Consider the following 27,973-nt stretch of genomic DNA (forward strand, 5'->3'; position numbering starts at 1 on the left):
ATAAGAACAGAGAGGGGATCAATAGCTATAGTACGGACTACAGACAGACCAAACTATTCAGAAGATTGTGTGTGTGTGTGTGTGTGTGTGTGTGTGTGTGTGTGTGTGTGTGTGTGTGTGTGTGTGTGTGTGTGTGTGTGTGTGTGTGTGTGTGTGTGTGTGTGTGTGTGTGTGTGTGCGCGCGACCCTGTAAAGTAAATAATAAAAACAAATCTATAATTGAATTCCAGAGGGCAAATATATTTTCTTACACACCAAGAACAAGAAAAAGCACTACTGAGCTAGAAATACAGCCTGGAATTTATAGTGCAGAGTACTGTACATTGAGAGCATATATATGTGACACATATTGCCTCCCTTATAGACTTTTTGCTCTATGGTTCCTGTACTGAACCATTTGTTAGTAATTAAGTAGGCCTAAGTAAGTTGCAATTACATTTATTTTTAGAACACCTTTCACAGACATTGATAGTCACAAAGTGCTTCACAAGTTTAAACGCATAAACACATATAACCAGTAAGACTAATCGGGAAACTTTAGAAGGCAATCGTAGCCAATCAGGAGGGAACAGATCCATGTTAATGACATGACTTTAGACATACTGTGTACCGCTTTGTGTGATTTTAAGGCAAAATCTGTAGGAGCAGTGTCCAAAAATGTGTTTTGCAAAAATCGGCCTGATGGTGGTGCTAGAAGAGGGCCATTTGAGAAATGAGAATTGGGATTTGCCATCCAAGGAGTGTGTGTGCAAAGTTAGGCATTAAGGCCAACGGTGGCAGAGATATGACTACGGCAAAAGTGTGACATGACGTGACGTGACGTGACGTGACGTGACGTGACGTGACGTGACGTGATGTGACGTGACAGCCGGTGGAGCTTTTCATAGTAACTGCGACCTGTCGCAATAATACAAAGACATACAATATACAATAAAACTAATCAACCAATGCAATGAGATAAGGGAAAAAGCAAGGGCATTTTCATTTGATCTCGATTTTAACATTCATTGTTGACTTTCTCATTTGATGTATTGAGTGGGATCAGACTTATCAAACATCTGAACATGAATGTGAGACGTGATTCCTGGGTAGACACTTTGCATAGGCAACATGGTTCCAATCCTCTCCCCTTTCTTCACGATTCCAGAGTACTTGTCCGGCTTAATGTAGAACAGCTTGAAACACAGACCTGTGGGGGGTAAACAATTAGTTTGTGTTTCTTTTATATTATGGCAATGTTTGTGACATACTTACTTACCTGCCACACCCTCTGTACTAATGTTGACCCCATCGTTGATGGCTGCTTTCTTGGGGTCATTGTATGGGAAAGACTTTCCGTTGAGCACGGCATCAAAGGGAGCGAAGACAGTAGCACCATCTTTACACTCTACATCCACCCCCAGGTGAAGTCTTCCTCCACCCCTTATTTCACACAAAGTTAATGTTGAGACAGTTATTGCCATTTTAGCTTTACTGCAAAAGCAATGCATTAAATTATAGCCTATAGCACACTGTTGTGTGTACACATGCTTCTGGACACAAAACAAAGGAGTTCAAGTGGTACTAGTTGTAGTGTCTCTCTCACACACCGGTACAATACAATACAATACGATTCAACATGGCATAACACAACATACACACAAATGCCACACCATGACGGCCAATATACAGTACTGTACTTCTGCATACCGTGGAGCTCCGTAGTGTCCCTGCCCCCAGGTGTCACTCCCTCTGATATTGTTTAACGGGTTTCCACTAGAGAGAGAACCAAACTTCATCATGTTGCTGTAGAGGGGGGGGGTGGGGGGGCGGGGGGTGAAACGAAATAGCAAAGATCCATCAGGGTGTAATTGTGTGTGTGTGTGTGTGTGTGTGTGTGTGTGTGTGTGTGTGTGTGTGTGTGTGTGTGTGTGTGTGTGTGTGTGTGTGTGTGTGTGTGTGTGTGTGTGTGTGTGTGTGTGTGTGTGTGCGTGCGTGCGTTCATGTGTGTCGCGTGTTCATGTGTGACGTGTGTGTGTTTATAGTTATCTAAAGTTCTAAACTGCACTCAACGCACAGCCGTCCGTTATGATTTAATCATTGGTTTAAAAAAGAACCTATATCAAGATATTGCATAGTTTGACCGTTAATTAGGCTACAGGAATTCTGACCAGCTGCACAGCCACATAATCCAACTTTTCCAATCAAAATCCATTGCGTTCTTTACTTGTCTCTGCTTAATGGACAGCAGTAACAAATTCAATCATCAATATCCATTTTAGAGCTCTGACAGAAGGATGCACAGGACGTAGCACCTCTATCATACTTTTACATTTTAATTAAAGAACATAACTGAGAATGAGTCAAGATATCATAGATGTGTCTTGGACAAATGAAGAGACATTGTTGGAGGAGAGTGCGACTATTTGTATGCCCAAAATGCCTCTCCTGAAATCTAGTGTCAAACTTTTACTGTTCCTTAGCAGACATATTTTATCATCTCCTCCAATCCATCATTTAAATAGCAATGCACCTAGCTTGCTCAGGTACAGTGGGAGGGAGATGATTGGGAGTCGGAAAGGTTTCCTGTTCAATTCCCGGCTTCCCCGGGTTGTTCTTGAGCAAGACACTGAACCCCCAACTGCTCCCGATGTGCAAGATTGTGTCTTGCAGTTGATGGGTGAATGTAATGTACATTATAAAGTAAAGTGCTTTGGATAAAGGCGCTATATAAATGTACCATTTACCATTAAGTCCTTGTTCTCTTAAATGGAATGGGAGAACAAACATTGTTTGGTCTAATTTATGCCCAAAACCACACCCATGATTAATTCAGAAACCTCTTTGCCCTAGCGCTGAGCTTTGCCCCCAGATAATGCACCATTTAACTAGCAAAATTGATAGGCAGACGCAAGTGTGCCCTGCATTTTTTACCATGTGCCACCATACACCTTACCGGTAGATTGTGCAAATAGAGCTCCATGATTATCAATTCACAAAATGTGTGAAAAATATTCACACGAACAAATCCCACGTGAGAAATATTTTATTTACTTGCTTGGCCAATTAACCCTTGATGCTGAGTGCCAAGCAGAGAGGCGATGGGTACCATTTTTGTAGTCATTGCTATGACTTGAACCCTGACCTCCCAATCTCAGGGCAGACTGTATAATGTATAAAAATATTTAGAAAATAGCAGATCTACAATGCACAATGCAATGAATGCATCGCTATGCGACACATTGTAAGCTTGTAGATTGCCTATTTTCAAATCAACAAAATGTATAGGGTTGAAGTGGTTAATGTATGTTTTGTAATAATAATCCAGATCTAATCTAAGTAATTAGTTCAAATAAATGTAGTGGAGTAAAAGTACAATAAAGTACAGTACAGTGCAGTACATAAGTACAGTATATGTACTGATAAAACATATTTTTCATCTCTCTGAACAGGTTCCATATTTCTTTATGCTCCTTGTCCTTGGCCTTTAATCCTTGAATACACCTCGCTGTTTTGTGTGAGTCAAGAGGATGTCCTCCAACCAAACATGACAACTGATGTCTAGTCAGTGTGGTGCTTATGAATTCCTCTTACCACAACAGCAACCATCTTCCTCTTTCAGTGATACCTGACACTTTAGCAGCAATAATGACAATGCTCCTTCCCATTTTATTTCATGAACAAAAGCTGTACTGTATTTCCAGTAGGCCTGAGTGAAAGTGTTGCGGCAAACTGCTCCTAAATGTTTTAGTTTTAGTTTTGGTACAGGTACAGGTTATACAGGTTACCACAGTGAAACAATTCAGATAATGTCAGTGAGGTATGAGAATATCCACCAGGGGGTATTCCATCTATAATCATACTTCTTCATTCATACTTTTTGCATTGTGGGGTAATTCTACAATTTCGCAACTTTTTCCTCAAAGACATTGCCCAAAATGCATGTTGCTAAACATAGATGATTTGTCAATGTTTGCATGACATTTGCAGTAGCTTATGATGAAAACATAATAATAATAATAATAATCAATAAGTACATGTACACCTGCCATACTTATCATAATGAGTTTCTGATCATTGAAAAAGAATTATGTAATTTGCTGAGTCTGAGTAGCACACTCAGACGGCTCACTCAGGCTCAGACTCCTTTTTTAGAGAATAATTTGAACACAAATAATCAAATGAGTCAATGCTCACCTGTTGTCAATGAATTCTGTAGCAATCAGGATGTTGAGGCAAACCGAATCTTTCTAAGATATAGCTTTACTACAAGATAAGTCAGACACACCAGTTGTCAAAGTTCTTTGCTGAACGAGAGACCAGGACATAATGCAGATACACATACTGGAGCCAACTGTAGATAGGGGGAAGTTGGAGCCTTTGTCCTAGTCAAGCGTTAATCATCACATTGTCAAGTGTTACAGTATCATGCAGGATTCATTTCCCTCTCAAAACTATTTGCAGACGTTACTTAACCCTGCATTCTGTCTCATGGCCAACAAGGAGGGACTATAGGGTAGTTTCCTCAGTGACCATTTTTTATGTTACACACATCAACAGCAATCACACTTCACAGGATTTACTGGATAAGGTTAAATTGAATTTGGATAGCCTTTATAATCCAATGGGAGATATTCAGTTTCAGCTTCACCAAGATGATGGCTATGATGGTTATGATGAGCACTCAGTGAGTGCAACACTTCTCCATAGACTGGGGCCAGCAAACAAACCGGCAAATTTCTGATTGCCAGAAACCAACTAAGCTACGGCCTCCCCAAGTTCATGTTATAAATGGTGAGCCATTGTCACCTGGGTTGCAAATATTGTTTATTGTTAAATCCATTGCTCAATGTTTTAAAATTATTCCATGTTTCTCATTGTAGGCTATGGTTTTAAAATAGTTATAAACCCTGTTATAATCCATATAACAAATTGTACTTAATTATGTTGTGCATTTGATCATCCAATCACTGTATCTGTCAGTTTTCACATTTTTTTATTGGATTTTTGTATTAGTAATAATTTGTTTTGGATTTCATTTTGACAGAAGACATCATACATTTTATTATTTCACCACAGTTTGTGAGTATTATTAGGATAGTTGATGAAATTGGAATGACAACCAATCAAGAATGTATTATATAAAAATGATATTCCATCAAATCGACATCATGCAGACTCAAGTATGATAACACTTTATGAGATCAATGGTGACGCTCTCATTAGAAGTAGCCGGTGGGATCAGATTTATCACACATCTGAACATGGACGTGAGAAGTGATTCTTTTGTAGACGTTCTGCATGGGTAACATGATTCCAATCCTCTCCCCTTTCCTCACACTACCACTGGTTCTGTCTGGCCTCACATAGAACAGCTTGAAACACAGGCCTAGAGAACAAGAAATATAAATGAAGAGGAATGAAAAAAAAACAATTAATCAATTGTACATTAGTACAATAATTAACCCTTTAGGAAGGTTATTATTATCGCCACTGTTGGGCAAAAACCTTGTATCTCCAAGTTTCAAATGTGTACGTTTTTTCGCAAAGTAAAGCCCTGCTTAATCAGACAACGCAGTCGCACAAAAGTAGTGAAAACAGAAGATCTACAAGCACACGACACCTCGCGGTGCGAGGTGTTCTGTGCTTGTAGATCGTCTGTTTTTACTATTTCGTAAAAAAAATTAAATGATAAAAAAACGAACGGTTTTGGACATACAAGGTTTCCACCCGACAACAACGCTATAATACAACAAATTCCTTTGTCACAATGTACCATCACAACTAACTAAGTCCTGTATGTCTTGCACTGCCCCTTGGCACTGTGATGTGCAATTGCCATTGCGCCATGGAGGATGTGTCAAACATTACTGTGAGTCTGTGAAACTCTGCTGTTGTTGATATAGTGCCAAAGTTACTAAACCAGATTCCAGAGCATTCAAGTTAAATTGATTATTTGTGACTGGATTCCACTCTCTGCATGACTCAGGAATCGGCTTGCTCAGACAGACATCTATCCCTGGTCAGTCAACCAGGGACAGATGTTAAAGTTATCCGTTCGAGGATTAGGCCCTGTGTTATAGCATCATTGTTTGGGTTAGAAACTGTGACTGAAAGCACAATGGGCGATCAGACTGAATGTCTTAGCGGCTTATAGATGCATTTATAACAGACCAACCTTCTCCCCTGAGGTTGATTCCATTATTAATTGCTGCTTTTTTGGGGTCGGTGTAAACGATGACTCTGCCATTGAGGGTCACATCAAAGGGAGCATAAACGGTCGCTCCATCGCGGCACACAATGTCCAGGCCCTGGTGTAATCGGCTCTCTCTGAGCATGGAGAAAAACATGGTTACTTGTGGCCTTAAGCAGTGTGCAGTGTACTGTACTGCATGATATCCTTTCTCCCTTCCAATAATAATTAATTTCTAGACACTAAAGTAACAGCACAAATCAGTGTAATGTAGTAATAACTATTGCATCTATCAGGAAGATGATGTATAATTACTATCCTATAGCATACTCACAAAAAATACTATTCCATGACATACATGAGACGCACAGATGAATATGCTTAAATGAAGGCACAGTAATGCGTTAACCAACTTGTTTGATACCGCAAGATTCCCAAAACCCTGACCCTATCTTCGCAAATCTACAGTGTGTTTTACTGATAACAATAACGTACTCTGTTTATACTGTATGCTTCAACTGGTGAAGTCATAAATTATTGTTGCATTGTTCCACATTCCGTTGTATTGTTCCGCATACTGTTGTATTAGTTCTGCATGTTTTTATCACTATACTGTCCATGCCTAACAAAAACAAACTTTACAGAATTACCCGTATTGCATCCAAGATCATCGGACTTCCCATGCACACCCACACTTGCTGATAATATGAACAATAAAGCCATCACACACTTAGCACTTTCAACAAGAAATGACACTGATCATCCCCTGTACAGGTGAAGATACAGAACCCTGAAGTGGGAAAAGGTCCATTTTAGAAGGAATTTCGTCCCCTCAGCCATTGCGGCACTAAAAGATGGTTTTCTGTGTACAGTGGGGACCTCATATTTATGTTGTGGTTTTCACAGACTTGTGAAGACAAATATCCCTTCGGGGACAATAAACATTATTATTAAGCGTACTGTTTACTAAGACAAAGTAGGCATGGCTGAAAGTGTTTGTGGTTGCCTCACCGACGTGCCCCGTAGTGCCCTTGTCCCCACGCGTCTGAAGTTCTCCTTGTGTTGCTGGGGTTTCCACTGCACAGCGGGCCAAACCTCACACTCTCACACACTTGCACCACAGCTAAACACACACACACACACACGCACGCACGCACGCACGCACGCACGCACGCACGCACGCACACACGCACGCACGCACGCACACGCACACACACAGACAGACAGTGAGGCGATCAAAAAGTCAAATACTGTGTCACATTTACACATTATTAATATAAACCATGATATTACTGCATGTTCTCTTATCACAGGGAAACAGAATTGTGTATATTCTGCTGATCATCTTGTATCATCTTATTTAGGTTTTTGTTCACCCTTTTCTCCCTTTTAACAAGAGCTAAAAACGTGTCGTGGCTTTTTCTAGGGCTAATCCCAAGGATATGATAACGCATGTATCAGGTGAATATTTGGTGTTAACCCTGTTCCAGGGTAGCTACCAGAAATCCTGGGGCTAAACCCAGTGCTAACCCACTTCAAAATAGAGTGTGAACATTCCCTTTGCCACAGGTTCGGTAGGACTACTTACCCACGAGGACTGCAGCCAACAGCAGAAGACATGTTTTCATGGTGTTCTGGATGTATATCAGTTGCAGAAGGTGATGTACAGTAGGCCTATGTGTGTATCGAAGTGCTCCGTATGGCCTGTGTTCCTAACCACAAATGCCTGCCACTTTATATAGGCTAATTTATCAACGTCAACAGTTAACAACACCCCTTTTGTCCCTGCACACTTGCAACAGAGTAAAAAGTACACAGTGTCGCAATCACTCTTACTGGAAGGTAATTCAAGAGTTGGCTAATGTAACTGTTAAGGCTATATATCGGTTTAATTGTGGTTTGTGTAGTGACTAGTGACTTTTGTGGGATTTTCCTTTATCATTGATCTATTTCTTCTCATTTCCCCTGAAACATACTTGTTTATTAAAGAAGAATGTTTTCTACACATAAGCATTAAGGTAGGCTGCTGCACAATGTAATTTAGAGTAATAGTTTTACAGGTTTGGTTTGGAAAATTCACAATCATTTCAGAAGGAAGTAAAATGTACCATCATTTCTGAATGTGAATGTTAAACATCAGGTAATGTAGTAAGAACAGTAACATTTTGTTTTGAGCACCCACAGTCTGAATCTATTTATTCCACTGACATTAGAACAAAACATACACTTTTCTCTTGTGATGCAGGAGGCAGATGTTAATGCTGTCCTCAGGTCACATTCCAATCCTTATAAATCACATCTGCATCCAGCAGGGGAAGTACTTAACCCTAATGTCGATGGATGCCAGCAAGACATCCCAAAACAAACTGGTCAGCTACTGCTTGGCTCACACCTACAACTCACCTAAACCCTGCTCATTTTGCTAGGGTGTGATGGCTCAGAGTACAGTACAGGACAGAGTACAGCAACTTGCAATGGGCCTGGTCTACAAGATACACTACACCACGAAGACACCCATATACCTGTCAAACTACTTAAGAAATGTCAAAGACGTCCACACTCACACCAGGGCAAGCTCCACAGATCATGTTCAACACAGATTTGGCTAAAAAAAAGTCATAAAAAAGCGTGAATCCCTACTACTCTCCTCCAAAACCACTCTAGCAGTCTAACTGCACTTTACAGGTTCGGAACTGGCCACTGTAAAAATGATTTGCTCTGGCAAGTCATATTAATTATCAAATGGCTTCCGTGTGCGCCAGGGTGAAGTCCAGCACTGGGACCAGAGGGACACATTGAGCAACAAGATATAATTGTCCTTTGTGGAGATGATTTCTTTCAGCAGTCAGTGTGTTTTTCAAATGATTGTATTGTAGTTAGTATGGGGAATTAATACATTATTTAAAAAAATAATGTATTTTATTTTGTCAGTGCTGAAAAACATCATTATAAAGAAAATTGTTATTTGTAGCTAAGTAACTAATTTGTTTGGTTTGTTTGTTGTACTGTAGGTTCCCAATTGACAAAGCTATTGTATAAAAGAACAGCAGAATATAAAATGACTCTTTTCATTTATTGCATTCCTTAAATAATAGGTCATTATATATTATATACAAAAGTTTCAAAGATAAATGCACAGCAATAATACAAATAAATAGCATGCCATTGCAAGTCCTATATAAAATGGACAAATCAAAGATTGTATAATATTTCTACATTTCTCCTTCCCCTTGCTCCTCTTGCTCCTCCCCTTGCTCTTCTAGCTCCTCTCCTTGCTCTTCTGGCCCCTCCCCTTGTGACTCTAGCACCTCCCCTTGTGACTCTAGCTCCTCCCCTTCCTCTTCTTGCTCCTCCCCTTCCTCCTCCCCTTCCTTCTGCTGTGGAAACAGACAGTGAAACACAGTGTGAGAATCAGCAAAAAGATTTGACATCACTGAATCAACAGAGCCTGTTCTCATCATGGGGTATATTCTGCAGTAGTAGGCTAGATCGTTCCTGGTCGTGCTTGAGTTTTGGAGTGCCAGATGGCCTGGGTTGTGCCACATCAGCACAATCCATTCAATGTCAAGTTAGCTGTCAATCATAGAAAACTGAATTGACTTCAAAATAATTCCCTGTGCTTGTCTAAACTCTATGGCACCAATCATCCTACGACGTGTCAAACCCCAGCCATCTGCCGCATACAAAAATAGAGGGAGAAAAAAAAACATTGAAACATATATCTAACATTACTTTTTGACTTAAAAATCCTTGACAAATAGTTTTATGAACAACTTTTACCACAAGTCTTAGCGTCCTGGGTGCAGGGCTCTGGGGCACTTTGAACACCGGCTGCTCTCTCTCATTGTCCTGTGTCTCTGAAGCCTCCCTGCGACCTCTGCCGTGTCGCGAACAGAACCACACTGTAGCACTGACCACAGCCAACAGGGTGAGCAGAGCTCCAGCTGCCACAGTGTTGAAGGACAAGTCTGAACGAGATAAGTAGAGAGGTAATTTCATTACGCTTACATTCAGGTACCCTGTCGCTGCATTAAGAGCAGCTGTTCAACTTTGCTTAAGGCAGTGGTTCTCAACCTGTGGGTCGGGTCCCCAAATTATTTTGTGGGGTCCCCAGATGATTAACTTAATGTGCAACATTGTTTTCTCACTCAACAGTAAACAAACCAACATAAAGTTTAAGTTCATGTTTCAAGTAATGTTGCACTTCTTCAGTCTATTTGTGAACGATGATCTACATTTTCTTTTTTTCAGAAGCTCTGCTTAAACAGCTAGAGCACAAAAAACGTTCGATGAACTCTGACTTTGGCTCATTTATTTTTCTTACCATTTCCCTGAGACAATATCTGCGGATCCATTGCTCCATTAAAGATGACGAGATAGTAGATGCAGTGACTGTAGAATCACCTGCAGATTTTAAGGTACATCTGTTTAAGTCATTGTGTTACTCTGTTTGAAACTACATAGTGGGGCGGCATAGCTCAGGGGTAGAGAAACCGTTATTAGAGCACGAAGGGTTCCCGAAGTTCGAATCCGGGCTCCCCCTGAGTTAATGTCAAAGGGTCCTTGGGCAAGACTCTGAACCCCACATTGCTCCCGGTGAGCTGGTTGGTGCCTTGCATGGTTTCCTCCGCCACCGGTGTATTTATGTGTGCGTGAATGTAATGCACAATCTCTGTAAAGCGCTTTGGATAAAAGCGCTATATAAATGCACCATTTACCATTTACATAGAACTTGCACACCTCCCAAGCAGGATGATCCTGCGGAAGATCCTATGTGATCGAAACATCAATATTCAATGCAGAGGTTATCCAATGTTTGCAGAAAATATTTTTCTAGTTGTATGTGGGGCTTCCCTGCACCACAGAAGAGAGTAAATCAGTTCTCTGTGTGCAAACTCGCACCTGAATAAATGTAAAATAACAATAATAATAATTATTAGTAGTAGATTTTTCTTCTCATATGGGTAGAGTGCATGCTGTATGGTATGAAGCAATGAAAACATAACAAATAAAGTTATGTCATGAACATTTAGATTTTTCAAAGTGACACATGACAAGTTGATCTTGCTTCCTGGTTGACCTAAAATAACCCTGAAGTGCTCATTCCATAATAAACACTAGAAGCAGTGCTCTTCCGAGCACAGGTCTCCACCAGGCCGTGCGTCCTGGTGGTGCTACTGTATAATAGGCCAATGTAAAAAGGGTGGCATATGTTCTTCACCTTAGATCTTTCATGGCAATTGGACGCTGCATGCATGATTTCAAGCATTGTGTTCCAAAAATGTGTTTTGCTAAAGTCTACCTGCTGGTGGCGCTATAACAGGACAATGTTAAAAAGGTAGCATTTGTTCCTTGACCTAGTGGGAATATGTGTGGCAAATGTCACGGTAATCGCAAGCTGCGTTGATGATTTGAGGCATTTTGTTCAAAAACGGAGCAATCCTGCAAACTTTGGAAGCTAATATTAGCCAATCAGGATGGAATGTGAAATATCAGACGGATCGGACTTGATCACATGACTATAGAGATACTGTGTACCGATTTGCATGATTTTTGGATAAAATCTCAAGGAGTAATATCCAAAAATGTGTTTTACATAAGTCGGCCCAAAGGTGGCGCTATAAAAGGCTGATGTGAAAAATGCAGGGCAAAGGTTTATCCTTAGCCTCTAGGGAGTGCGCTTACAAAGTTTGAAACTGATCAGTGGAGTTATAGGTAAAACCACAAATCGGGCTGTTATAGCGCCACCATGAGGCTGATTAAAAAGAAATTAAGTGGCATTTCTTCCTCGGCCTAGTGGGAACGTGTGTGCGCGATTTCATGATAATTGCACTTTGCGTTTGTGATTTGAGGCATTTTGTTCAAAACGGCTCAATCCCACAAACTTTGGAAGCCAATCTTAGCCAATCAGGATGGAATATGCAAAATCGGACAGATCCGTGTCGATCACATGACTGTCGAGATATTGCCTACCGATTTGTAGGATTTTTGGACAAAATCTGTAAGAGTAGTGCACAGAAATGTGTTTAGCAAACATCGGCCACTAGTTGGCGCTAGAAAAGGCCCATTTGAAAAAATTAGGGCAGAGGTTCTAGATTGGCATCCAGGGAATGTGTGTGCTCACTTTGGCAGCGACCGGGCCAACGGCGACTGAGATTTGGCGCTCACAAACTGCGAGGACGCACGGACGCACGGACGGACACACGGACGGAGGGGAAAACATACTCTCCCTCAGCCTTCGGCTGGTGGAGACAATAAGTTATTTACTGTAAGTGCTGTGTAGTAAAAATTAATGTCCACTAGGTGGCAGACAAAAGCCAGTTTCTCATATAGATCCAGCATGTCTTATACTGTACACAGCTATCATGATAAATGTTGTCCAACTGCCTTTTAAAAAATTAATGTTTATGAGTTGATTGAACATGGTTCTAAATCTGTAATGTCGATGATAGTTTCCATGCAGAAACACACTGGAATATATCACAGCTAAAGAAAGGAAAAGCATGGTCACTGGGTTTAATGCATGTGTGCGTGAGTGCGTGTGTGTGTGCGTGCGTGAGTGTGTACATGCAGGCCATTTAGCACCTTGTCACAGGTGCTTGCTGTACTGTATAAGCATGCTCTTTGGGATATGTCAATAAGTGCATTCAGTGACATTAATAAACACTAATAGAATTATGCTGAAATCAATGTAGAATGTGAATTATTACTTGTTTTCTAATAAATGCACCGTATTAATGTTCAAGCCATAGGATAGTCTAATCAGTCTGTTCTGAGCAGATATCATAGGAGATGTTTTGTCGTTATTGCTTCATAAAATGTAACACGTACAATACTTCATACAGTCTAATGAGTCAACCTTTGGCACAGCAAATGTCACAAAACCAGTTTTACTACTCACATTATGACATTGAATAAATTACACAATGTACTTGACTTTGCTGAATTCATGTGATGGTGTATTGCTGAAAATGAGACAGAGCCTACCTTAAGAAATCTACGATTCGTAACTGCGCGGGAGCGTATATGTGTTCTTGTTGTGGCGTACACAGGCAGACAGTAAGGGCTGTCATGGGTGTCACTCATTTCCCAGCCCCATGGTACTGTGGTGCCACGATAGCTCTTATCAAAGTGCTACATTCAGTAGGTCTAACAGAAAAAGAGAAGTAGAGAGAGAGAGAGAGAGAGAGAGAGAGAGAGAGAGAGAGAGAGAATATGTAGAGAGTCTTGTAACTGTTTTCATTTGGGGAGGACTGGACAAAACATGTCATGTAACCGTTGGGCTATATATGAGGCAATGTAACGATATGTTGTTGATATATTTGCATTGAATGCTTCTGCTAAAATCCAATAAGCAAACGTTGGGGGGAAAAATGACCGATCATTAAAATAAACATGCTCTGGAAATTTCAGCTGCTGTGTGAAGTGGTCAGATTGGTGGGCCGCAAACACTTTTTCAAGTCTGCATTTTCTTGTGGCCCCGCTCTAGAAAATGCGTTGGGACTGCAGCTTGAAAGATGAAAGGAGGTAGTAATCTTCAATTCTTGATATGATCCTTAGGCTAAAAACACTCAAAGCAAATAAAGGCAATGACTGCACACAATATATTTCTGTCCCGTGCTTTAGTCCAACCCTTCCTGGGTGAAACGTTGCTTTAAGTAATGCAATTTAATTAGTCTTAATGTAATTGAATCACTGTGCAAAGTGTGCATGTAGCCATGTAAGCTTTCTAATAGTAATAGCTTATGTTGATTCAGGGAGTGGTCAGAGGTTGGCATGTCGGTACTGCCTTGCTTCCTGCTGTGTACTGTGTGTGTGTGTGTGTGTGTGTGTGTGTGTGTGTGTGTGCGTGTGTGCGTGTGTGCGTGTGTGCGTGCGTGCGTGCGTGCGTGCGTGCGTGCGTCCGTGCCCGTGCGTGCGTGCGTGCGTGTAACCTTCCTGTGTGATGGAGGAAAAAAAGTGAGAAGTGAAAATGAGCCTCTGCATTCTTTATTTAACCATTAGACGATATAGTCTTTCCAAAAACAAGTCTACACAGTAAACTGTGACCTTTTTGTTTTAATAGAAAAAAGTACATTTCATCCTTCTTGAAATTATGTACACATCCAAGCATACAGTAGCTTATACATAACATACATTGTATATTGCTGACAAAGAATCCAGACAAAATGCGGAATGACGTTTTTTTTTATCCTAATGGGGGCTTCACCCTCTGTTCATTTGTGAAAGTTACTTTCACAAATGAACAGAAGTGAGGTTTATCATTCAACTGTGGTTGAAACATGCATAACCAGCAAGGAAGTGTACAGTTTTAGTTTGTCATGTTTGTATATGGCTCATGACCAAAATATACCATAACTAAATGTATATGTCATAGTATATTAGAGAAACAGCACATTCGAGACGCGGAGCACTCGTGGTGCGGCACGGGGCGGAGCAAGCGGTCGCCACAACAACGTACTCCAGGCGGTGCGCCGCTCTATTGTCCACGACACTGCGAGCGGCTACCGAAGCCCCCCTGTATCCACGAAGCCCAAACGAGTTACGAGGCCCCCCTGGGTCCACGAAGCCCCAAGCGGCGCGAAGGCCAGCGGACCTTGGTCCTGCTCTTCGCCCCCGAGCGCCGCAGGCGCGAGTGGCCGCGAAGAGCGGGCCAGGGCCGCGCGGCCGGCGGAGCGCCGCGCGAGTTACGAAGCCGTGGTGAATGCAATCGTTATATTTATGCCCAGGCCGTAAGGCCTGGGCAAGCGCACGTTAAACGCCCTGTCCAAGTGACTACAATGGAGCTAATGGCTAGGCTAGGCTAGGCTAGGCTAGGCTAGTAAATAAAGAGTAAACACTTCCGGTCTGCGGCGAGTTCAAAGCGTGACGTAACTCTCTTATATACACTCTGGTGAATGGCAGAGCAGTGGCTGACGTCGCCATCTGGTGGTGATTAGTGTGTGGTGAACGTCAAAACGAGTGCTCCTTGACAACTTTTACTGGTTTCTTGAACATACTGTAACATATACATTTTTGTCATCTGGATTTTGAGCTTGTCTCCACAATCTGTTTCATAATAACCAAGTGGATAGCCATTACAATGAGCAGACTCAAACATGTTCTAATGGATTATCGCTGTATACCTTAAATAGGACATTTATGGTCAACTGGTTGCATACAGGCTACAAATTAAGCAGCCTGAGTTGCCATAATATTTACTTTAACACTGAGACCTTGAATTAACATTCACTACACACAAAAACACTTACATCACTGGGAGTGATGTTGTTTATGTAAACCTCTGAGATCCACGTAACAGCATTCAAGTCCTGAGGCAAACAGCTTCAACAGATGGACAGTATACAGGAATGTATTCTGTCCATGGATGTGTGTAGAATGTAAAACTAGAGGGGGGATGTGGAGAGGTGGCTTGAAACTGTTTGGTCCAAACATATACATCTTGCAAACGTATACATGAGACAGTCCCACACATAAACCTTACCAACCACAACCAGCCTCACATAAGACTTGAAACAAAGTCTGCTCTGTCCACATTTATCATCTTCCCTCCGTGGACCCCAGTTACAGAGAATTGACTTCAACCTCCTAAAATCTTATACTTCATTGACCGGAGTCCCCCAGGGGTCTATACTAAGCCCCCTCCCTTTCCCCGCTCTACGGCAAATATCTTTGCAGAAAATAGCCAATTTACAAGCTCACAATGCTTGTAGATTGGCTGTTTTGGCAGAATGGTCACTACAGACTTCGGGACACTAGGGTTTAAGTGTTTAAGCAACATCACTATCTAAAGTCCCTTGTCGGCTGGATCTGGACAGCAAGGTCACCTTTGATCTTATCCCTGAAGAGGATGAATACGTCTGTTTCCCTGATGATGATGATGACGACAGAGTCTTAGAGTCCCCACTGCAACACAAAGCGTTCCTCACTTTTCCCCTGAAGTCGTCCGACACATAGTAGAAGATGAACGGGTCGATGCAGCTGTTGAACGTGCTAACCGCTAAGCTAATCATGTAGGGTAGGTAGATATCCTCTCCATCAACTACCAGGGAGCTGTCATTGTAGGTGAGGAGAAGAAGGACATTGCATGGCAGCAAGCACACAATAAAGACCACCAATACCAACGCTGTCACTCTCACCGCATGGGTGTAGCGCTTGCCTCCGGCCACCAGGGTGCGCAATACAGAACCGTAGCAGAATAGGATGACAAGGAAGGGTAGCAGAAAGCACACAGTAAAGATGGTCACAAAATAGGGCAGGAAGTAGTTCTCCTGCTCTTCCTCGGGCAGCGCATCATGGCAGGTCGTTATTTGCAGTTCATCTAGCACGTACGATTGCTGAGACATCAGCAGTGGCAGCATGGCGGCTATCACCACCACCCACACCCCCACGCTCATGTAGAGAGATGTGCGTTTGCTGCGTAGAGTCTTTGCGCCAAATGGGTGCACTAGTGCTATGTAGCGGTCCAATGCCACCAGCATAAGGCACAGCACGCAGCCATACATGTTCCCGTAGAACAGCGCCATGACGATTCGACAGAAAGGCTCGCCAAACTCCCAGTTGTTCCCCTTGAAGTGGTACACGATCCGAAAGGGGAGCACGAGCAGGAGCATGAAGTCGGTGGCCGTGAGGTTGATGAGCAGCGTGGTGGACGGCAGTTTCTTTGTCCTGAACAGCAGGATCCACAGAGCCAGCAGGTTGGCAGGCAGGCCGATGGTGAAGGCGATCAGGTAGAGGATGGGGATGTAGAGGTTGGTGGAGGGCGCCTGGATCTCCTTCAGCGACTTCTCTTTCAGGGAGGTGTAGGTGGTCAAGGTGGTGAAGTTGCACTTTGTTATATGCTTGAAAGCCCTCAAACCTGTTGAATAGATAGGATAGAATTAATGGGTTAGTTGAGCAAAGAATTCGGAACTCCTAGAATCCATTATTTACAACATCTCAATAGAGAGGCCAACCAAAAGCTAGACTACTGGATTTTGGGGGCTGATGCCATCATCATTGATATTAGGGAAGAAATTCCAATACTGGTTTTCGGTCGATACTCTTTTGTACCTGTATGTGTCGTGTATATAAAGAAAATGTTTACGCTGTAGTAGGTGGGGTCTGTCTGCCTGTCTGTAGATCTGTCTGTCTGTCCAAGCTTAATCTCGCTGCTTGATCATTAATCATGCTGGTGGTCAGCATTGTGATGACTCTTTCTTTCATAATAATAAAGAAATAACACTTTCTTCACACCACTCCATCAACATAATGGAAAGACGTCGACTGATTTACTGTGTCCTCCTCTGTGTCTGCATAAGATCTACTAGCACCATGTCATCAGCAGATTATACAATTTGCAGGGTTATTAATTCATAAACAGCATTTTGTTAGTATACAAGCTGGGGGGGACGGGGACGGACAGTCGGACATCCTTGAGGTTTTCCTGTTTACAGTATCAGAAGTAGTTCCACTGCACCTCACTCTCTGTGGTGGATCTATGAGGAGCTCTAAATAATCCACTGCCTTTTAAGAGTATCTTTATATCAAAGTATCTGTATAACAAAGTATATCTTATTAACATACAATTAAAAGCTGAACTAAAATCTATCATACATTTTGTAATTAGTGGGTAATGCAACTTAATCCAATTAAATTAATCAGTTAATTTGACATTTTTCAATTCACACAGAAAATCTGGTTGCCCAATAATGTTTAACTTTTATAATGTTTAATGTTTCTTTTGTCTTTGGGTTGTTGCACCCTGTATCTCTTCCCCAAAAAGATGACAATGTAAACAAGCCTTACTTCTTTTTGTGTTTTTACCCGTATTAATACATCTTCAATAAAGTATTCAATCAATTAATCATAAGTAACTTGACAATTGTCATATCTACATATTGCATAGGGAAGCCATGCTATTATTAAACTTATTTCTTTGGGATCATTTCTGCCAGGGGCCAGGGCTTCTGTCCTGTGCCTCACTATACTTTGCAGATTTATTTAAAGCAATCTCATAAGCTCTGCTCTTTAAAAGGGAGTTGTGGCTTAAATCTGGTTTAAAAACAACAATAAACTAATTATTGTTCCCTAGAGAGACCCCAAAGGAGGCTTTAAGATAGCCTTTAAGATGACCTTTGCTCTCTCAAAAAGGTCATCAGCTATGAAGACGGGACTTGAAAGCCCTTTACATCTTTACAGTCTGAATTTGAATAAGTACTTTTTAGTATTAGTATCTACCAGTAAGACTCCCTAATCGGAAGATGAGCGACTATCAGGTCACATGTATACACAAAGAGGCCTGTAAGTGCCATTGCAGTTACGGCCTTGCAGTGGGCTAGGTGGCGCTCTACGCACGGCTATCTCCGCGCCGCAGAGGCGGGCGCGTGGGTACCGGCGTCGGCTCTCCCGGTCGCTCCTAGCCCGAGTTCAGCATTTTATGTGCACTGCAGTGGCGGGGGTCCTCCACTAGGGGGCATGACCACTTTTGCATCCGTTCTGGAGCACCAGGAGTCGATGGTCCCCGGGAATTCCCCGTATGCAGCCCCGTTGGGGTGGTCATTTGGTCATTTTTGCACTTTTTGGCGGCGGCACCAGGGGGTCCCTGGGGGTCCCTGGGGGTCCCTGGAGCTCCGGGGCCGGTGGAGGTTTTGATAGTAACTGCGACCTAACAGTCGCAATAACCCAAAGCATGTTTACTTGCAAGGGTGAAAAATTCACCAACAAATTATAAATTATTATTTCATTTGTAATGTTATGTCACAATGATGGCTAATATCATCAGTGATTTTCCGTAGTGAATATTTCTTTGTTCATCATAGCAGGTGTCATCCCTCAAATATCCCTCAAATACTGGAAGTCTCATGTTTGAATAGAACTATTTGAACCCATCAAGGTTCAAGTTCAAGGCTCATGTGTTATAACCATGTTGTAACATAGCATACAGCCGTAGTCTCTCCTGAAGATCACCTTGTTGTGGGACTTAGCCATAATAATAGAATATGTGCTCAGTGCTATATATAGTAGGTACTCATAAACAGCAATCCCATGGTGTGTACTATACTAAATGCCTTATTATCCAACTTGAGACCTGATTACTATAATTCGAACTAGAAAATGTGCCTATTGCCCACTCTAGGCTCCCCTTTGTGTCAATCAGTGTGAAAAGATAAGTTACAAGTGTTGTACAAATCCATTTATAACTACTAACATATTTTGCTAAAAGACAGACCAACAGACCAAACATTACCTCCTTTGTGGAGGTAATGATTTAAAGAGAAAAAACATGTTACATCAGAGCATATGTCACCTGCATTTCGTCAGTCTTTTCAAGACATTTCCACAGTAATTTAGTGACAGTGACTTGTGTGATTATCAATACGGGAAAAATATTTTTGTAATACCATCGGTAGCAGCAAAGATTTTGAGTTACTACTGTATGATTTAGTGGCATAAGTATGGGTCTACTCTATACCATGTTCCGATCTCCCATAAACACTGACTTAAACTCAAACGCACGCACGCACGCACGCACGCACGCACGCACACGCACACACGCACACACACACACACACACACACACACACACACACACACACACACACACAATGATGCAAGATCATGCAACTGATAATGTTTAACGCTTTAGCCTATACAGCACTCTAACTCTATGGAGAGTGTACAAGTCATTAGTGCTAACAACATAATTGAGGGAAATGGTTTGAAGATAACAGGCCATGAACATTGTGAGAAAATTCCTCTGAAATGTATAGTATGGCTGTGGCATGACTGGTAGGGGCCTGTCTCATGTAAAATAAATCACAACTTTCTCCCCTTTCCCCCTTTATCTCCTTACCTAATTAATTTATTTCACCTCATCTTTCTTTCTTTCTTTGTTATGCTTTACACATACTGTACTCGTAAAACAGGTATATCCATAGCCTACATACATCAAAATAAAATCAGCAGTGAGGACAGTCAAGAAAGCAATGGATTCAAACTCACGTATACCCATCCCCGAACACTCCTCGGTAGAGTTGGATGAACCTCCAGTGAAGAGAAAGGCGAGTAAGAACAGGGTCCAGACAGGCCCAGGCAGACCCATGGTGCTGCTGGAGGAACTCATTGTACTGTTCCCACACAGACACTGCAAACTGCAAGTAAACTGCAGTTCACCTCAGATTACAGTTTACAGCCACGGGACGAATCCTCTCTCTGTTTCCCTTTCCACCGATGTGTTCTATAACCACTGACAGCTGTGAGCTGTGAGGGAGGAGTGAAGTGAAAGTTTGATTGAGTCTGATGCCTCGACTCAGATCCTCTCTACGTTCAGCTGACAATGCTGGCTCCTTCTCCCCGATATGCTCAGCAAGTCGACTTCAGCAGACTGATTCAGTTCAGAACTCAGTTGGTTCTTTTCTCTGCTAATGGAACCCAGCTGTGGGGCCCTGTGGGGATGTGTGTGTGTGTGTGTGTGTGTGTGTGTGTGTGTGTATGTGTGTGCGTGTGCGTGTGCGTGTGCGTGCGCGTGTGCGTGTGTGTGTGTGTTTGCGTGCGTGTGCACACACGTGTGTGCCGTGTGTGTGTGTGTGTGTGTGTGTGTGAGAGAGAGAGAGAGAGAGAGGTATTTCAGCTCTGCTGTTACTCATATGGAAACACAAGCATCCACTGTGACTTCACATAACAGGAAATGTGTCTGTTTGACCTCTTGGGGCCATCATGATGTATGCACACAGTGACCCCACCTACTCTGTACTCTCCAAGACTCATATCTCATACGGATCTCAATAAGTGACCTCTGACTCAGTCTTTATTCTCTATCCAATCTACTTCTCTGTCTCTATTTCTCTCTTCCACTCCCCCTCCCTCTATGCCTCAATTTCTCTTCTCCCTCTCTCAACATCTTTGCGTGCCTGTACCACACAAGGCCAGATAAGCACATTTCCTGTATTCATAGTAGTTTTGTCTATACTATGCATGACATCAGTTCCTGAAGAACAACTGTTTCTCATATTACTTTTTTGGAGGATGCCGTTATTCTCACATAAAGCTCTATGTCTGCTCTCTGTAGATTTTAACTTGACACATGACGTTTTTCCCAGGCTTTTTATTACAATGTCCTTGAATGATAAATTCATCATTAAGCAACAATTCTTTATACTGAATAAGAGCTAATATAACTATAACTACTACTAATAGTTATAATAATGGACGTGGATAACAGTAATATATTTTCAAAATTACTTCACATACTGTAAATTAAATAAACAACAGATCAAACACTTTACCAGTAAGACGCCCTAATGGCGAGAAGCGAGAACGCACTGAAACAACAGAGACTGACACAATATTTCCATACCGTATATGGGCATTCCCAGTTATGGGCTTAATATTGATGACATCAGGATCTCCATATATGGGCATAAAAGGGACAAGGACTTAATTCATTTCCAAGTGTGACTCACGTCGCGACAACCACACTGGTTATCATGAGACTGATAATCCTGAAGAGGTATGCGTCCTGCTGTCTGATGTCCTGTGCTGTGAAGAGTCTTAAAGGTAGAGTTGGAGATTCTCAAGAGCGTTGGTTGGATATGAAATATCCAGAGAATGCGGGTCTTTTTATATCCTTCTTGCTGAGCTGGTCGAGTCATCATTGTGATGTCAGAACAGGTCAGCTATATCCATATCTGGAGTCCTTGAGGTCAGATGTAGATGTATTGGCCACCTCCATATATGGAGATCTAGGTGATGAGCTGGTCGAGTCATCATTGTGGTGTTAGAACAGATCAGCTATATCCATATCTGGAGTCCGTGAGGTCGGATGTAGATGTATTGACCAGCTCCATAGAACAGGTCAGTTATCCATATCAGATAGAGGTATTGGCCAGCTCCCTATGGAGTGTGACGCACGCACAGGATCTGGAGGTTTTCATAGTAAATGTGACCTACAGTCACAATTAATCCCCCAGGAGGGATTCAGGGTATTACAGCAGCAGAGAGTAAAAGGTTACAAAAAATAAAGAGTACAAATGTGCACAACAACGAACAATAAATACAGCAATAACAATACTACAACTGTTCCGATATATAGGTAGATATAGGAAGGCCCTGAGTGGGTTGTGAAAATGTCCCAGTAGCCTATATCACTGGGACCAGTTATCCCGCCATGAAGGACATACTGTATACACAGAAAGGTGTAAAAGGAAAGCCTATATCCGTGGCATCATGAAGGATTCCTCTCACCATCTCTAGAGGAAGGCTGAGGAGTATTTAAACTAAATCCACCTGTAGGTTCAAAAACTGCCTTTTCCACAGGCTGTTGGACTCTGGAAACATCCCACCTGACAGTTTTAGACTTATATACCGTAGAAGTAGTAATGGTCAGCTGCTCTTACTGTTGTATAATCAGTTTTTATTGCTTTCTTCTGCTCTCTTGTCTACCGTTTTATGTGATGCACTATGGCCCCGGGCACATACTGTAGCTACATTTTGTTTTGTTTGTTTATTTTTTTCATAACCTGTAAGCATACACACTTGCTTTCACGTATACCGCAGGAAATTAAAACCTACGCAGTTTCATCTGCTTGGTTATTTTCATCACTTTATTCAGAAGTCAAACTCATGCAGATCATGGCGGGGAGCATTAATGTGGGTGTCACATCAACCTTTTTGTAGCTTCCACAGGCAATGCCATTTCCTCCACTTATTTCCTGATGCTTTTGGCAAAAAATGAATAGAAAGGATAACAAAGGCTTGTTATCATTTCTAATCGTTTATGCCATTTATGAGGTTAGAAAAACAATTTAGATTGATTTTCTGGAATACGCCATTACTTAATTTACAGTAAAGTCAAGTGAAGTGACCTATAATGATCTCTCTGTTCATAAACCCATGGTTTATCATGTCCAGTAAGACTGAAGACGGTATTGCTCCCTAGGAGAAATAAAAGTTGCCTCTGCTTTCAAAAGCATAATCACAAATAAAAAGCAATATCCCACCCTTTCCCACAATTTCCTGTAATAGGAGAATACGATTATATAAGCAGCAACATTGTTTAATATGTCCCATTAATGAGTCAAAAAATAATTATAACATGCAACCTGTTGATTGATTGATTGATTGATTGATTGATTGATTGATTGAATACTTAATTAAAAGTTTACTGTTCAATTACGCAAGCAATACTTTTTCCATTGTGTTCCTATGTAAATTATTGAATTCATAATCAAGACATACAAAAAACATACTAATACAATACAATACTAACAAGACACTAACAAGACATTATAGGTTCTGTAATTGTGGACAGGTGCTCTTTTATGGTGGTTTTGAATGAAAATAGGGAGTTGCTCCGTTTGATGACTGGTCGCAGGGCGTTTGTTGGCAGAATAACACATTCATTCCCATGTTTGTGCCGAATTTGGATCAACAGAGCTCCCTCTGGTGTTGCGCCCGTGGGTGTCTCTAACTCTAAAGTGAAGTTGTTTGACAGATACATACATGGGCATTGGGCACTGATCCCTGGAGTATCTTGAAGACAGGGCTCATTGCAAATTGCTGTCCTCTTGAGCCCAAGGCTAGTAGTAAAGAGAGCGGGGTTTTGTAGTTTTGATTTTAGTGACACTTGAGATGTAAGAGTACCATGAGATGAGTCAAAATGACACAGGATGAGTGCTCCAGCAGCTTGTAGATCAGCTATATTTTCTAATAAATAATAAGTATGGAAATAGGGCTTAAGTGGTTCATGATCAATGACCCAATAATATGATATGATATCATATAATTCTGAAATTGCAATTCTGCATAATGAGCATAATGATAACTGTAGGACATTTTGATGCTAATAACTTTAAAAGCAGGACTTTTCCTTGTACAAAATTAGCCTATCTTTTACAATTGGTATCTAGGCTGGACATGTACTGTATAATGCAAAATGTATCAAATGTGTACCTTTAAAATTGACTGTGACTTGGGATGCCCGCTGGTCGCTTGCCACGGTGTCAACTGATGAAGTGTTTAAAAAACTGCGCACCCTACCTCAATTCAAGGCCGCTGGCCATGATAAAATTGCCCCCAAATTTCTCATAGACTCAGCTGCCACCATTGCCCCAATCATTACCCATATTATTAATCTATCTATCAAGCAGGGTTATGTCCCCCAGGACTTCAAATTAGCCAAGGTAACCCCCCTGCACAAAAAAGGCAGTAAACTTGACCCTGGCAACTACAGGCCAATCTCAATCCTTAGTTCCATCTCTAAGGTAATGGAAAAAATTGTCTATGAACAGGTGGCTAGATATCTTGAAGAGAATAAACTGATCTACGAGTTCCAGTCTGGCTTCAGAGAGTCCCATTCCACAGATACATGCCTCATCTATTTGAATGATTACATCAAACGTGAAATTCACGATGGCAAATATTGTGGCATGGTCATGCTGGACCTCCAGAAGGCATTTGACACCGTCGATCATTCTATTCTGATCGAAAAACTCAAAGCTATTGGTCTTGATAGCACAGCAGTGAGATGGATGCACTCTTACTTGGTGGGGAGGGAACAGATGGTGGAAGTCAACGGAACCCTGTCCCCCCCCCTCCCAGTAAACTGTGGAGTACCTCAAGGGAGTATACTAGGACCACTGTTGTTCTTAATATACGTAAACGACATGTCATCTGCTTGTGACTGCAATCTGTTTCTGTTCGCGGATGACTCGGCTCTCCTAGTCTCAGGCAGAGACATTTTGCAGGTTGAAAAGGCCCTTAACTGTGAACTTAACAAGATCTGCACCTGGCTCAATGACAACAGACTCTCAATTCACCTAGGCAAAACTGAATGTATCCTCTTTGGATCTAGTCAGAAACTTAGCCTAGTTGAGAACTTCACAATTAAAGTAGGTGACACTGTGATAGAAAGAAAAAACCACATCTGCTACCTGGGTTGCATCCTGGAGGCTAACCTATCCAGTGAAAAAATGACCACCAAGGTAATCAATAAAGTCAATCAACGAATTCGCTTCTTGCAAAGAGTTGCCCCACTGATCAATATTAAATCCCGAAAGACACTAGGAGGTGCTCTTATTGGGCCCCTCATTGATTACGGAGTCCTTGTCTGGTATCGCGACGCCCCAGCTGCCTTAAAGCTAAAGCTCCAAACAGCCCAAAACAAACTAATTAGGGTTGTGCTTGGTCTCCCTCCTCTGACCCACCTTACCGAGCATCACCACGAAAGCGTGGGGTGGCTCAAAGTAGCTGACAGAGTACAGCATCTTGCAATGGGCCTGGTGTACAAGATACACTACACCTCCAAGATTCCCATGTACCTGACAAACTACTTCTTAAAGGTCAAGGATGTTCACGATCATAACACCAGAGGCAGCTCCACTAATCATCATCAGCGTAGATTTAACACTAAACAAGGCGCTAACTCGTTCTCCTGCTATACCATCAACATGTGGAACGCCCTTCCACAAGCCCTAAAGGAGAGCAAATCCCTAGCCTCCTTCAAAATTGGTATGAAAAGTCACCTTCAGACAGCAGCTACCCGTGACTTGTAAATAGACTAAGCCCCCATGCTCCCCCCCCCCTTTTTCTTTGTATTCTGCCTTTTGTATTTGATGTTATGCTTTTGAAACTGATATTATCCTAGATAAAGTACTATGTTCTATCCGTCTGTCTTTCAATGTTATATGAGATACTTAAAGTGTGGTTCCTGTGGAAATAAGCCTCGGCTTTCTAGGATCTCCTTTTAGTTGACCTTGTACCAGTGATTTGTACTGTCATGAAACTGTACTTTTTTCTATTGCAAACTTCTAATAAATTCTTCAATCAATCAATCAATCAGTCTGCTGGTCCAGGCTCAAACCACATCTTTAAAATGTACTGTGACTTACCTTGACTTGTTTCAACCACTAGATGTCAGTCTTGCCAAATAAAGGTTGGGATGAAGCTGTAAACAATCAGGTAGGCTACACCACATGCAAGGCTAGACCTTTTCAGGTGAATCGTTCATTTTATGCAATCGTTCATTTTATGCAATCAGTCATATTATAGCTTTTTCACAACCCAGCCTAGCCTTATTTTATTTTTATGGAAATCTCCCTCTTCCAAGGCTCAAAACAAGTGAAACCGTGACATTTATCCTGTCTGTGAAGATCTGTGCCATAAGGCACATTGGAGTGAAACTTACAACAATAGGCCTAAATGAGGTCACAGGCTGTGACCCACAGCTCATATATGAAATGGATATCTCTCTCTCCATCAGCTCTCCTCCTCCTTTCTCCTCTCACACTCCATCCTCCTCCCTTATCCCTCTCCATCTCCATTTACCCCTACTCTCCTCCTCCATCCTTTCTTTTCCTCCCCCTCTCCATCTGTGTGTGTTCATGTCCCATCAGTGGATCAGGCTTTCCATGGCTGCAATTCCTGCAAACGGTATAATATACTATTGTTGTTGTTGTTTCTGTTATTATTGTTGTCCATCTACGTCAAGGCAGATGGCCACTCACCCTGAAGCCTGGTTCTGCTCAAGGTTGCTTCCGTTTTTCTTTTCCCTTGCCACTATCGCCAAATGCTTTCTCAGGGGGGAAACGTTGGGTCTCTGCTCTAATGTAAACTGTCTTGAGACAACTTGTGATTTGGCACTATAATAAAATGTAATATGGTGGACATGTTGGTCAAGTCCTGGTCCCATGAATCAGAAAACAAAGCAAAGAATCTATTACCTTTGCTGTCTAAGATCTTTTGGCGCTAGTAGATAGATTCTTCTTTTGTTTTTCACTTCTGTTCTTCTGTACTGTAGTAGGCTACCACCTGGTATGGATGTATGTCTGCAGCCTTAAATCAGGCTTGTCAACACTCCTGGATTCCCCAGGAGTCTCCTGGATTTTGAACCCCTCTCCTGGGAGTCTCCTGGATTGGCAAATCTCCTGGATTTCTCCTGGATTTTGTATCAAACTCCCAAAATTCACCAGAACACAGGAAATGACATCAACTATGTTAAAGATGTTCTGGGGGAGGACCCCCAGACCCCCCGCTTTAGGGGTGGGGGCAATGCATGCAAGAAAGATCATACAGATATTCACTTAAGTAATGACTTAAAGATGAGAAATCATTATTAAAGATGTCTTACTTTGCTTCTGTCATCAAATCTGTACACCAACATTTGGCATTTTAAGGCTGACATTTTACCCATGCTAGTAAAGTAAGCCTGATAAATGTATCAAACATGCACAACATTCAGGAAAATATATCTATTAATAAGTTTTGGGGAGAGGACCCCCCAGACCCCGGTTGGGGAGTTCCGCGCACCCCCCCAAAAAATAAATCTCCTGGATTCTGACAGTCCAATGTTGACAACCCTGCCTTAAATTGCTGCAACAACTGGACATTTGTTCAACTGTTGGACAACCACTTCAGAGGCTATATACTGTACATCTACATATGTATGATAGCAGCATTCTAAGGTTATCACCTCAAACACTACTAGCCATGTGTTGTATGGGGAAAATAGGTTGCTGCCTTCAGGAAGGAGATACAGTGTTCCAGCATACAATAAGGCCAGACTGAAGAGGTCCTTTGTCCATCAGTCGACTTTGAGGCTTCAGGAGTTTGGCCAGGTCTAGGCTGAGCGGTGGACATTGCTCTTGTCTTTATCTTTATTTATGTAATCCTGTTTTTTGTTCTCTGTCTTATGTCAAATGTGTGTATATGTGTTTTGTATACAGGGCTGCTGGGTCGCAAGACAAATTTCTGTGTGAGCTGACAATAAAGTACTATCATATCATGTCACAACAACATGATTTACTATGAGCACGAGCAGTATGA

General features: G+C 41.9%; 3 protein-coding genes across 3 annotated transcripts; all 3 read right to left on the minus strand.

Moving 5' to 3' along the window:
• Positions 1-1,019: 1,019 nt before the first annotated feature.
• On the minus strand, positions 1,020-7,921 carry LOC308302396 (myeloid protein 1-like; the record flags this gene model as incomplete). The annotated part of the gene is made up of 6 exons (XM_080746650.1): positions 7,761-7,921; positions 7,184-7,295; positions 6,158-6,309; positions 5,206-5,368; positions 1,259-1,422; positions 1,020-1,189 (listed from the first exon to the last, which is right to left on the minus strand). The coding sequence occupies exons 1-6, from the start codon at positions 7,798-7,800 to the stop codon at positions 1,020-1,022; spliced, it is 801 nt and encodes a 266-aa protein (XP_080602776.1). The 5' UTR covers positions 7,801-7,921.
• A 1,351-nt stretch (positions 7,922-9,272) lies between these two features.
• LOC308301798 (uncharacterized protein) lies at positions 9,273-13,209 on the minus strand. Its single transcript, XM_080745905.1, has 4 exons — positions 13,160-13,209; positions 10,497-10,576; positions 9,953-10,140; positions 9,273-9,549 (listed from the first exon to the last, which is right to left on the minus strand). The coding sequence occupies exons 2-4, from the start codon at positions 10,525-10,527 to the stop codon at positions 9,385-9,387; spliced, it is 384 nt and encodes a 127-aa protein (XP_080602031.1). The 5' UTR covers positions 10,528-10,576; positions 13,160-13,209; the 3' UTR covers positions 9,273-9,384.
• Positions 13,210-15,942: 2,733 nt separating this feature from the next.
• LOC308302397 (proteinase-activated receptor 4) lies at positions 15,943-20,276 on the minus strand (the record flags this gene model as incomplete). Its single annotated transcript, XM_080746651.1, has 2 exons — positions 15,943-17,030; positions 20,156-20,276. The coding sequence occupies 2 exons, from the start codon at positions 20,274-20,276 to the stop codon at positions 15,943-15,945; spliced, it is 1,209 nt and encodes a 402-aa protein (XP_080602777.1).
• Between the last annotated feature and the right edge of the window lie 7,697 nt (positions 20,277-27,973).

Source organism: Nannobrachium achirus (genome assembly GCF_963921795.1).
Source record: "Nannobrachium achirus genome assembly, chromosome: 17".
NCBI classification, from domain to species: Eukaryota; Metazoa; Chordata; class Actinopteri; order Myctophiformes; family Myctophidae; genus Nannobrachium; species Nannobrachium achirus.

Excerpts from the sequence above, each read along its gene's own strand:
- LOC308301798 (XM_080745905.1), bottom strand. The coding sequence starts at position 10,527 with ATGGATCCGCAGATATTGTCTCAGGGAAATG. Across the intron at positions 10,141-10,496 it reads GATATTGTCTCAGGGAAATG|ACTTGTCCTTCAACACTGTG; the intron begins GTAAGAAAAATA and ends TATCTCGTTCAG. Across the intron at positions 9,550-9,952 it reads CCAGGACGCTAAGACTTGTG|CAGAAGGAAGGGGAGGAGGA; the intron begins GTAAAAGTTGTT and ends CTGTTTCCACAG.